This window comes from Crotalus tigris, unplaced genomic scaffold (genome assembly GCF_016545835.1).
Source record: "Crotalus tigris isolate CLP2741 ecotype Arizona unplaced genomic scaffold, ASM1654583v1 scf7180000017700.2314712, whole genome shotgun sequence".
NCBI classification, from domain to species: domain Eukaryota; kingdom Metazoa; phylum Chordata; class Lepidosauria; order Squamata; family Viperidae; genus Crotalus; species Crotalus tigris.
The window spans coordinates 424,918-437,684 of record NW_024096576.1 but is presented as its reverse complement, the minus strand read 5'-3'; the positions used below and the strand labels follow the sequence as shown (position 1 = coordinate 437,684).

The window sequence follows — 12,767 nt, the reverse complement described above, 5'->3', positions numbered from 1 at the left end:
GTTTACTGAGAATCCGTGTAATTGGAGGACGCGAATGACGGTCCTTACGTCCGCCTGAGCTGTCTGTAGGGATGTTGCTTGGATTAGTATGTCGTCTAGGTAACATTGGACGCGTATTGGGATTTTTCTCAGTTTGGCGGCTACCGCTGCTAGTATCTTGGTAAATACCCTGGGTGCCGAAGATAGACCGAAGGGGAGAGCTCTGTATTGGAAGTGTTTTCCCCCGTAACAGAAACGTAGGAACCGGCGGTGGTTTGGGTGGATGGGGATGTGAAGGTAGGCTTCCGTGAGGTCTATCGATGCCAGGAAGTCTCCTTCTCTGATGCTTCCCAGGATGGACTGAAGGGATTGCATCTTGAATTTTTTGTATGTGATGTAGCGGTTGAGGTTTTTTAGGTCCAGGATTGCCCTCCATCCTCCTGAAGTCTTTGGAACCACGAAGAGGATGGAGTAAAATCCTCTGCCTCTGTATTCCGCTGGGACCGGTTCTATAGCTTGAATGTCCAACAGGTGTTGGATGGCCTCCTGCATGAGTTTGCGTTTGGTGGGGTTCCTGGAGACCGAGCAGTTGATGAGTCGGTCTGGGGGTGTGACCAGGAACTCCAGGGACAGCCCGGACTGGATGGTTTGTAGTACCCAGTTGTCCGTGGAGGTCTGCTCCCACTGGTGGAAGTAGTGAGCTAGTCTTCCTCCAATGGGTAGGTCTATGTAGGAGTCATTTTGTCTTCCGGTACGGACGACCCGTTCCACGAAAGGGTCGTCTCGACTGGTTTTGTTGTCTGGGCTGGAACCCCGGTCTGTCGTAGGGGCGGCCGTACGGTTTGTTCTGTCTGGGAGTGAATGGCTTGGGTGCCTGACTGATAGGCGTGGTTGTCGGTTGGCGAAAGGACTGCCTACGAAAGTAAGGTGTGGTACGTTTGTCTGACCTTTTGTTCAAGTGTGCCATGACCTTCCGCTTGTCTTTGTTCTCTACAAGATAGGGGTCCAAGGCCTCCCCAAACAGACCGTTGCTTGAGTAAGGGGCGGTCGCTAGCCGCCACTTAGCCTTGGTGTCAGCTTGCCAGTGTTTTAGCCATAGCATTCTCCTGGCAATTATGTTGGATGCTATGGATCTGGATGAAAAAATGGCCGATTGGAACGTTGCGTCTGCAGCGTATTCCGTGGCTGCTACCATCTTAGCCAGGTCCTGGTGTGTTCGTATGTCCTCCATAGGAACTATGGTTTGTAGTTGTTGCAACCAGATGAGGGTGGCCCGGACAAAAAAGGAGGCCGAGGTGGCTGCTTTGATGGCCCATGCCGCTGTCTGGTGGGTTTTGCGAAAGGCTTGTTCCCACTTTTTGTCATCTGCCTTAAGGGCCTCCACTAGGTCCCCAGCCATGGCTGTCTGGGAGACCAAGGGGGTCCAGGCTTCATCTACTTTAGGAATTTCTAAGGCCTCATTGAGGTCTGTGGCAGTGCTGTATAATTTTTTGTCCGTACCACTCACTGATGGGAAGGAAGCGGGAGAGTCCCATGGCTTCTTGATCCCTTTCAGGAAAATGGCGGGGCAAGGTATATGGTGTTGCGTTGTCACCTTTTCTACGAATACGGGTCTGGATGTGGTGGCCGGTGTCGCTTGCGGCTGAGAAAACTGATCCGTCCCCATGTCCGCAATGGCTGTGGCCTTGCGTAGTATCGTGAGGAAGCGGTTGGGATTAAATAATCCCCCTGAGGGGGGCTCAGGGGGAAGTTCCTCATCCTCTGACATAGAGATCCCAGGTTGATCCTCCTCTTGTGGTGAAGAATAACCACTCATGGAGGACTGGGCCGGGGAGACGGGTTCCTGAATGCCTGAGGACTCTGAGGGGAGTTCCGAGTGTGGCATGGCTGAGATGGAGGGCCCCTGGTCGTGGTGGGCGGAGCGCTGTGCTAGGGCTCGGTCCACCACTTTGGTTAATAGGGCCTCTAGCCGTCCATCTGCCCAGATGTCCCCTATGTCATTACCTTTGGGTGTGGTGACCGCAGGTGGAGAGTTGGACTCAGTGGTTGTGCCTGCCGCCGTGGTTGTTTGTTGGGCTGATGTAGATGGCGGATCCAGTGGTTGCGGTGTTCCTGGAATGGACCACGCGCTCTGGGTTGATGTGGATGGACCCAATGGTAATTCCATCTCGGTGGCCGCTATTTGAACCAATTCCAATTGGGCCTGCCTCTGCGCTCTGGAGAACTCCTTCTCCAGGGCCTGGTGCCTACGGCTGGCTTGCTTTTCCGCCAACTTGGAGGGCCTCTTGAGCGAGTGTTTTGTCTTCGCTTTGCACTTGCCTGCCGCCTTCTGGTCAGAAGGTGTGTTGCAGCCGTAATTGGGAGATGGAGGGGTCGTGCTCATGGATTGAGGCAACGAGGGTCCCTCCATTCCGCTTGAGCAGTCCCAGAAAAACTGAGAAGACGCTCAGGCAGGCAAGTATTGGCGGGAGCGAAATTGGAACAAGTACCAGGACTGTTCCCCTGATCACCCGACCACAACAAAAATATTCTCTCTGGGCTAAGGTCACGGTAGCTGAGGGAGGTACCGAAGGCACGTTTGGAACCACTCTTTGGGTTCCACCCGGAGGCCTTAGGTGACCAGGCAACGTGCACCAGTAGAAAAAGGAAAAGGGAGGCAAAAAATATTAGTGGCGACCTCAAAAGGGTCTGTAGGCCTGACTTAATACACAGCAGGTATCAAATGGCGGTCACCTAGAGCGGAATTTATTCTTATTAATACTATTACTATTATACTAATAATAGGAACAACAATAATAATAATAATAATAATAATAACAACAACAACAATAATGGTGATGATGATAATATTGTGTGTTCTGTCTTTAGGCCTGTTGGCCCTGCAGTCGCTTAATTTTTAGCTTTAAAAAAAAATTTTTTTTTAATTATTATTATTATTATTTTTAAAATTTATGTATCTATTTTTATTATTATTATATTTTGTCCTATTATTATATGTGTGTATCGGGGGTGGAGCGCTGGTTGTGTGCTCCTATTCCGCCTCTATCAGTGATTCCAGATATGATGTAGAGCTTCCTTAAGCTCGGTTTGCCTTTCTCTGGCAAGAGATGGCAGCCACAGCTCGTTTCTCCCTGAAAAAGGGCTTTGCGGATCCCAGGAGGGTTCTCTAGCCTCCGTTTCTTGGTTGGGGCTTACTCCCTTCCTGTGCTTCGTTTCCCTCTGAAAATAAGCTCCGCAGCCTCCCAGAAGCTGCTTGTGCCCGGGGATTTAAATTTGGCGCGCTGGTGACGTTTTAAGGGAATCCCAGTCAGGGATTGCCTTTGTTGTCTGAAAACGGCAACTAAAATGGTGCCCGCGGTTGCCCTGGGCTGCTAGGGAATCTCCGATGATCCGAATTCAAGTTTGAATCCGGACCTGGAGATTGTTATTTTTTCCCCCAATTTGAGGAAAAAATCCCTTGGAAGGTTGGGGAGAAAAGCTCAGCAAGTGGTCTCTGCTGATGCCTTTCCCCCCCCCTTTTCCACCTCCAGAGCCCTGGGGCTGACTGGGATCCGTGGGGAGTTTTCCCCCCCCACACCCCCTTTTTCAATTTTAATATAGGATCAGGGATGATCCCAAGGAAAACTTAGTGGTTGGGGAAAAGGTTCAGCAAGTAGTCTCTGCTGATGCCTTCTTCCCCCCCTTTTCACCCCCCAGAGCCCTGGGGCTGGCTGATATCTGTGGGGAAATTTCCCTCCCCACCAATCCCCTTTTTAATTTTAGGTTTGAGATCAGGACTGATCCCCAGAAAATTTTGTGGTTAAATTCCTATAGGTGGCAATTTTTTTTTTGGAAGGGGAAGCCAATTATCAAGGGATAATCAATCAATGGATTTCTTGTCTAACCTGATAAGCTGAGAGCCACGCCAAAACGAGTCTTCTTCGAGCAGAGACCAAGTTAAGAATGGGCTCTACAGGAAGTGGGGCCGTGTCAAGCTTTGGCTATTTGGTCTCAAGAGCAGGCAGACAGAGAAAACCCATCCGTGGATTATCCATCTCCTGTACTGGAGAATGTTCCTATCTATATTCATTACTTGAGGCACCTTCTTGTAGCAATATATCTACACTACATTAACATAGTTACATTTTGATAGTAGTAGAATACATTACAATCAGAAATGAGAAAAATGTTCCTAGCCCAACATCTAAGAAACAATTCTTCCCCACTACAGCTAAAAAAAGAAATAAAAAACAACTCTTGTAGCTATAAAGTGCTAAGATCTGTTTCCTGTGAGTTTATTTTAATGAAGACAGAAGGGCATGTTTTAATAATTTGCAACGAATATGTTTTGCCTATATTTCCCCCACCCCCCATCAGGAAACCTGATTGTCTTTCTTAACTCTTACTGAGGAACAAAATGGAAATAACTCACCGCACCATTCCCTTTCAGGATAGACAATATTATGCAAAGCATTGAAAAGTGGCAAGATGTAATGGACAAAGAAAATTAAAGGCAGAAAATGATAGAAAGTAATATAGATTTGTTATTTCATACCAACATTTTTCTTATATCTCATCATGTTTATCTATCCTTGCGTACATTCTACTTTCTATCACATTCATGTACTGATTTATACATTGTCTTCTATTCTTAAAATTTCTCATTATTTTTCTAAAGAATCAACTCCATCCAACCAAGGTTCCATGGCTTTCTGACTTTAATGGAAGTTCTCCTGCTAGGTTCTTAGTACTGTATAGCCAGCTAAAAGAAATGCTGTTGAACTGTAGGTGTTCTTGTATATTCAAAGGATGGGCAGACAATGGATCTTCGATAATAATTGAAATGTATCTGTTTAATATAGAGCAGTGGTTCTCAACTTTTTTAATGCCGCAACCCCCAACCGGTCGTAATTCAAGGACTACTCAACCGGTCGTAAGTCGAGGACTACTCATCTGGTGCAGCACCATTTGCAGAATGGGACTTTTGGCGGGCTCAACAGGGCAGAGACAGCCTGGACAATTCCTATTGGCTTTTGAAAGCCAATAGAATTAGACTCTATTCAAGAGAGTCTATTCTATTGGCTTTCAAAAGCCAATAGAATAAAATGGAGTAGCACAGCTAAGGAAAAAGGGAAACAAATGGCGGACTACATTGTTTGGCGACCCCCGTGAAATGGTCGTTCGACCCCAAATGGGGTCCCAACCCACAGGTTGAGAACCACTGATATAGAGTGTGTTGTTGGACACCAGTGCATTTTTCTACAACAAAATTTTATTAATGCCCTAAAAAATTGAGTACCTCTTAGTACATGATATACCCTTGATAATCAAAATTATATAAACAAATAATGTGCATGGTATATAAAGTTTCAAATACTGATAAACTGAAGCATTTCACAACAGCATTCCAGGGGTCATAGAGTACTTATTTACTGCAATTTCCCATTCTACATAAACTTCAGGAAAAACCACAGCAGTGTTTTTTTATTAAAGTAATTCTAATATCAAACTTATTAACACCATATTTGAGCTATTTATCTAGCATGCCAGGTGGTGGTGAATACTACTGGGAGATCTTCCTCCTTGTGGCACTTCCCTGCCTATCAGGAGCCAATGCAATTCTGTTCCTTCAGTTTCTTTAAAGGCTCTTAAACAGTTTTCTCTTGAACTATTTAAAACAAAAATACATTTGAAACATGGAGGACTAAAAACTAAAGAAATAAATGAATACCAAAAGCAACATTATTCCCTCTTACTATATTTGGTAGGTCTTTCACCATAGTCACAATGTACTGATAGGTTTATTCTACTAATTAAAAAAAAACTTGGAACATTAGACCAGCCCATTCTTGTATTTATATCATCTTGAAATTATTTTGAATTCCCTTCACTAATCAGAATATGGAGTTTTTGAGGGAAGATCTTTCCTTGCCCATTCTATGGAAGCTAAGCCACTTCTACTCTATCTTACCAGGTCTGCGTTCATTGATTTTGTCTAATTACTGAGGAAGGCAATCTTTCCCCCTGTTTTAAACTACAGATGGTCAGCTTAATGACCACTTGTTCGGTGATTATTTGAAATTGTGAGGTATTGCATGAGAGGTATTTATGTCTGCTCCTCAAAGTTCTATTACAATCTTCTTTACTGGTTTTTTACAAGCAAGGTTAATTGTGAAGTTGGCAGGAAGTCGCAAATGGTGACCTTGTGACATCCTTGCTTAACGACTGCATAGAATTCACTTAAAAAGGTAGCTTTTTTATAAATCCTTTCAATAAATAAATAAAATTTACAATCACCATTTATTTTTCACTTTATTGCCAATTTTCTGTCATTAGCACTTTGCCTTTTTGGGGTTCCAAAAATGTAATTAACAGGTTCTGCAGCCTGGAGGAGTTGAGAAAACATATTTTCCAAAACATATAAATAATTCTTTTTTTCTACTTTTTCTCTGTAAATTTTAGAACTTAACAGAAGTTCACTCTCTGAAGCATTTCTTTAAAGGAAATCTTTTAATAATTTGTGAATTTGTTCATACTCTCTTTTGAGATAATAATTTCCTTATATCAGTAAACAATTGTACAAAACTCTTATACCTATATTTTACACAACTTAAAACTACTGGAAAATTAATACTGTATTACGGTATACAGTATGTCATTGTTGCCAGCTGAAAAGTGAAATGCTGGGATCCAACCTCTTATAACTACAGCATCAGCCATTTTGAGATAACTATTTCTATTACATTGTTCTGCCTCCAGGGAATTTCATTTTTATTTTTGTAAAAACAATGTACACAACACACAAATGCATCATAACTTTAAATCACCACAAAAAGAAGTGCCTAACATCTTATCCTGATATTCATTACTTATTATATATTAATTCATTTTGTTGTAGTTCATTGATTCAGATTACATGCTATTAGATTCAATACGGACCTATTGCCTCCCTCCATCTCTCACATTAAAATTTCTCAGCAATTTTTCTTTCTCTAACCAGTCAGTTTTACAGCCTCAACTCATTTACATACGTTTTGCAATATAGATTTCATGCAATATATGAAGTTATTCTTGATACAATTATATAATTTTTATTTAATTGCATATTTTATTATTTGCATATTTTCTGTATATTATAAATGTCAAGCTAGTCATGATTTGGATCAGCTTGTATTTCAACTTTATCTAAGTCTCCAAAAACTGTTTTCCAATAATTACCAAGTAAAAGCTGTGCTTACTAAAACTGTGGAAGCACAAAACAGCATTATGTACTTTTATCCCAATACGTGAACATATTCGAATTGGGAGGAGCTTACCTTCATTTTAACTGTGGCAAAAGAATAGGTTTAACATTCTAATCATAGATCTTAGAATGTAACAGTAATTGACTTCAATAAAACCTACTTCATATCAACTCATAAATCACTTTTTACTATTAAAACATTCTAAGCTGAGTATACTAAAAATGTAAAAGTAAAGGTTTCCCCTATCTAGTCACGTCCAATTCTGTGCTTACTCTAAAGGGTGGTGGTCATCTTCCTTTCTTAGCTGAGGGATCCAGCATTGTCCAAAGACATTTCTGTGATCATGTATCCATATGATCATATACCAGGTGCATGGAACGCTGTTACCTTTCCACTCAAGTGGTACCTATTTATCTATTTGCATTCATGCTTTTAAACTGCTAGGTAGGAAGGAGCTGGGGCAAGGATAGGAGCTCAGGTCTCAAACCTCGGCTGACAGATTTCCAGTTGACAAGCTCAGTGTTTTTAACCGCTGAGACAATGCTTCCCCTAAGTGTATTAAATGCTGGGATAAACTATGCCATATTAAAAATCAACATTTGAAAGTGCATCTTCAATTTAGACATTTTAAAAATTAATAAAAAGAGTATACTGATTTAGCACAGCACCCACTTTCCATTTAATTTATTAAAAATGTACAACTTTGAGAAGGTATTGCAACTAATCAAAATCAAATGATAAGATAAGATATAAGATAACCTTTATTGTCATTTTTTTTTTACTGTGGGCACAACGGCACACATCAAAAATGAAATTTAGGTGCCTGCTCTCAAAGTGAACACATATATTGACACACACCTAACATACTATATACAACAAATGTATAGACTCACACCTACATAACAAATATTAAACACTGTCCATCTTGAAAATATAAAGGAAGGAGGAAGCTTGAATATGAACAAGTTGTTCCATTTTTATTTTAACCAATACACCAAATCTTTACCCAAAAATTTAAATTCAATACTTTTTATTTTCAGCTAAGAAAAAAAAAATATCAATTCCACTTTTTTGAGATACTGCCTAGTTGTAAACATCCTCAATTCTAATTCATGGATGACACAGGTCATCACAGCTTGTCACATAGAAGCATTTTTATAAAAAAAACATATTTTTTCTATATTGGATCATATAGTTTGATGGTAGGGAAAAGGAAATATTTAGCAAGACTTAGAATAAATGTTCCGATATTCTATGAAATACTACTTAATGGCTAGTTTTGATTGGTCAAGAACTAAAATGATATACAGAAGTATGTACCAGGAAAATAGAATCATCACATGTACATTTTGTTCAAATGTGTAAAATTTTATGTAAGCCAAAATGGATAATAAATACTTCTCATATATTTAGACACAGGTGCAATATGTAAAGGTGGAGGTGGGGAGATGATTCAGAACTGTTTGACTAGCAGGATTTAACGTGCACAGAACAGATGTTATGAGGTCAGTCTTTTCTATTTACACAAAAGTTTTAGCCACTTTTTGATAAGACAGATCTGGTATTAGAAAAAACATTCTGATGTGAAAAGACCAGTAAAGATACTGTATAGACGTCTGTCCCAATTAAAGAGTCAGATAAAAGAGAGAAACAGATTTATGCCCCTCCAGACTGCTTAAAACAATTTCCCCTTGCCTAGCTAGTTTCTGGTATACTGTAAGTAAATACTTCAGTGCAGAAGAGAGCCGTTCGGTTGGTTCTTCGCTGCTCTGACCCAAACTGACCAATTAAGAACCCATCTCCGACTCCCCAACACAGCAGCCTGGAAACAGGCCAAACCTGGCCAAGCTGTCAAAGTGAACCTCACCTTACCGCATTCCCCCCCCCCCGTCTTTCCACAGACGCGAATAAAAGCTCTTTTAAGAAGTGAGCTCACGATTCAGCTCTTCAGATCCACAAGCCGCCCGATCCCCATCTCCCCTGACCCAGAGTAGGATGCTGTATCGCGCAATCCTGTCACCGCGCCCTCCCGATGCCGTCAGCCGCTTCCTGCCCTCGGCTCAAGAGATCCTGAGGATCTGCCTCAGAATAGCCAAGGGCCCGTGGGGGGGGGGGGCATCAGCCCAATTCCCTCTGTTCGGCTACCGCCACCAAGATCAGCTCGAGGCAGGGGGAAAGCTGGCCTGGAAGGCGCGGCCTGCTTTCTCTCCTCCAACACAGGCCGCAACGCCAACACAGGTAGGTGGCGGAAGACCAACCCGCGCCCCCGCCTTCTTTCCACCCTCCACACAGACAAAAGCATCTTCAGCCCATCTCTCGTCCAGCCTTCTGCGGCCTGAACCTCCGGACGCAGCCACTTACCCGCTTCCCAAGCCAAAGGCCGAGAGGGCACCACCAGCGGCAGTCGCAATACACACGGTCTCGGGACGGACAGCTAGCCGAGCCAATCCCGCCCGCGGCCTTGGCAACGCCGACCAATCCCGGCTCTTACCTAGCCGATAGGGGCCAATCTACGAGGAACGTAAGAAAGAGATTGGATGGAACAGCCCGGCTCTCTGTGGGCTGGGGGGTTTGCGGATGTCTGTGCCCATGCTTTTCCCGGGCCCTCGCCGCTTCCCTCCGCATTTGCGACTCCGCCTATTCGGAGCAATGCATAGCCGCATCCCGTCCTCGCCTCTTGGCAGGGCACGGAATTCTTTCCTCGTCTCCTCCCCTTCCCGGGACGCCTAGAGAGGATAGGCGGCTGGCTGTCATCTGAGCCCGAATCGCAGAACCGAAAGGGGCCATTTTGACCAGTCCCGGCGAAATGCAGGAATACAGTTAAAAAAAAAAAAACCCGCTGTCCTGCAATGAAAAACCCTTCAGCTGCCTAGGTAACTGGCTCCACTGTCAAGTTCCGAGTTAGGAAGTTTTTCTTGGTATCTAATCAGAGTCCGCCTTCTTATAAATAGTGAAAATAAAAAACACTATTCCGTGTCCAACTCTCTGGGAGTTGAAGAACATATCTTGATCGGTGTGATTCTCTTTCAGGTATTTGGGGAGTGCTGCCTTATTTCCTTTCCCTGTTCTCGATCAGGCCGTCTTGACCAATAGAGTTGGCATTGTCCAGCAGCAATTCTCCGGTGATTCAGGCAGGAGTTTTTCCAGTGCCCTGTGTTAAACCAAAAGAAACAAATCTTTATAAAAAAGGCAATAACATATCACTGGAATCCACTGCTACAAATCAGGAATAGATTATTCTTGAATATTAGTGGACCAGAGGAATGCTGTGGATATAGTTTACTTGGACTTCAGTAAGGCATTTGATAAAGTAGATCACAACCTACTACTTGATAAGATAGAAAAATGTGGGTTAACAGCATCACCATCAGATGGATCCATAGCTGGCTGACTGGCTGTACTTAGTGTGGTCCTCAATGGAAACACATCTACATGAAGGGAAGTGTGTAGCCCGGGGTGCCCAAGGGCTCTGTTCTGGGCCCAGTGGTCTTCAACATCATCAATGATTTGGACGATGGGGGTAGATGGGGAACTCATCAAATTTGCAGACAACACCAATCTGGCAGGAATAGCCAATACTCCAGAAGATAGGCTTAAGATACAGGAGGATCTGGACAGACTTGAACACTAAGCGCTATCTAACAAAATGAAATTCAATGGCGAAAAAAGTAAGGTTCTACATTTAGGCAAGAAAAACCAAACGTTAGTATAGGTGGTACCTTGTCCTAGTGGATAATCACTTAAATATGAGCCAACAGTGTGCTACAGCTGCCAAAAAAGCCAACACAGTGCTAGGCTGCATTAACAGGGATAGAATCAAGATCACATGAAGTATTAATACCACTTTACAATGCCTTGGTAAGGCCACACTTGGAATACTGCATCCAGTTTGGTCACCACAATGAAAAAAGATGTTGAGACTATAAAGAGTATAGAGAAGAGCAACAAAGATGATTAGAGGATTGGGGTCTAAAACATAAGGAATAGTTGCTGGAATTGGGTATGTCTAGTTCAGTGGTGGCAAACCTATGGCATGGGTGCCAGAGGCGGCACTCAGAGCCCTGTCTGTGGGCACGTGTGCCGTCGCCTCAGTCCTAGGCCTTCAGCTGGGTTTTATAAAACATTTTTGCTTTAGGCGTCTGCCGCTGTGTACAAAAAAAAAAGGTTCAATCAATCAGTCAATTTCAACTTCTCGTGGGAAAAAAAAAGATCTTGCAAAGTTGGAATTGATTGATTGAACTTTTTAGTCCCACCCACTCTGCTGTTACCACTGCAGCCATGCCCACCCAATGGTCCACACCCACCCAGCACCCGACGATGCATAAGTGGGTTTTGGGTTGCAGTTTGGGCACTCAGTCTCTAAAAGGTTTGCCATCACTGGTCTAGTTTAATGAAGAGAAGGACGAGGGGGGATGTGATAGCAGTGTTCCAATATTTCAGGGGCTGCCACAAAGAAGAGAGGGTCAAGCTATTCTCCAAAGCACCTGAAGACAGGACAAGAAGCAACAGATGAAACTAACCAAAGAGAGAAGCAACTTAGAACTAAAGAGAAACTTCCTGACAGAACAATTAATCAGTGGAACAACCTGCCTCCAGAAGCGGTGAATGCTCCAACACTGGAAGTTTTTAAGAAAAGACTGGACAGCCATTTGTCTGAAATGGTATAGTGTTTCCTGCCAGAACAGGGGTTGGACTAGATGACCTCCAAGGTCCCTTCCAACATCATCATCATCATCATTATTATTATTATTATGATGGCCAGCTTCCACACCTCATGCCCTAAATGTTTAATGTCTTGATAATTTCCCTATCCTGGTGTTTATTGAGGAACACATAGGATGATGTGCAACTATCAGCCTAAACAGTCCTATCAATTTAAGTCCAAAACGTGGCAAAAATAAAACAAGTCCAAGCCACCTATGTTCTAACTGTTTTTTCAATAGCAAGGTAATTTCATCCAAGTTTTTAAAGTGTCCACTCCACATACAGCCTGTTTGTGCATGGTGATTTTTCTTTAAATATTTCAGTGATCAAATAAGTCTTAATTTCAAAATCAGGCAGCTTTACATGTGAAGTAGGTGAAGAGACTTAAAAGAAACTTTCCTTCCCTTAACACCTAATTTAGCTTACAGTAAGAGTGCATAGTCAGGAAGAATCACTTTATACAGATTAATTTTCTGCCTGTGACTAGGACATCTGAAATAGACTCTGTGGCTTTGAAAATATGAAATATATAGAAGGTTGAAAGGCATTTTTCTTCTAGTATAAAATAATGGCAATTGGAAAACTGATGAACTCACCACATCATGGGAAAATCAAAACAAGTATCACCCTGATGTTACTAAGGGATATATAAATTGCCTTGTAGTAGGTCAAATTATTTAGCCATTGAGAAAGGTCTCTGGTCAAGATTGTTTAACATGAGTACTTGCAATCTGATGTTTGTTAACTTTTATTAGAGATCCAGAGATTACACTGCAGACCTACATGCAAAACAATTTTTCTATAAAACATGATAGTATTGCAACAATACCATAATATTTTCCTGCCTCTGCATTTACTTTA

General features: G+C 42.6%; 1 protein-coding gene across 6 annotated transcripts in view; it reads right to left on the bottom strand.

Annotated features, from left to right (window-relative positions):
- The window catches only part of PJA2 (praja ring finger ubiquitin ligase 2), a 75,009-nt gene extending 65,148 nt beyond the window's left edge, over positions 1 to 9,861 (bottom strand). The window contains exon 1 of one of the 6 annotated variants that reach the window (XM_039338387.1): positions 9,694 to 9,861. In XM_039338387.1, the coding sequence (XP_039194321.1) occupies positions 9,694 to 9,827 (134 nt within the window). In that variant the 5' untranslated portion in view covers positions 9,828 to 9,861. Of the gene's footprint in view, positions 1 to 9,563 lie in introns of all 6 variants that reach the window. The other 5 variants (XM_039338392.1, XM_039338389.1, XM_039338395.1 and 2 more) reach the window with 5 other exon arrangements.
- Positions 9,862 to 12,767: the final 2,906 nt, after the last annotated feature.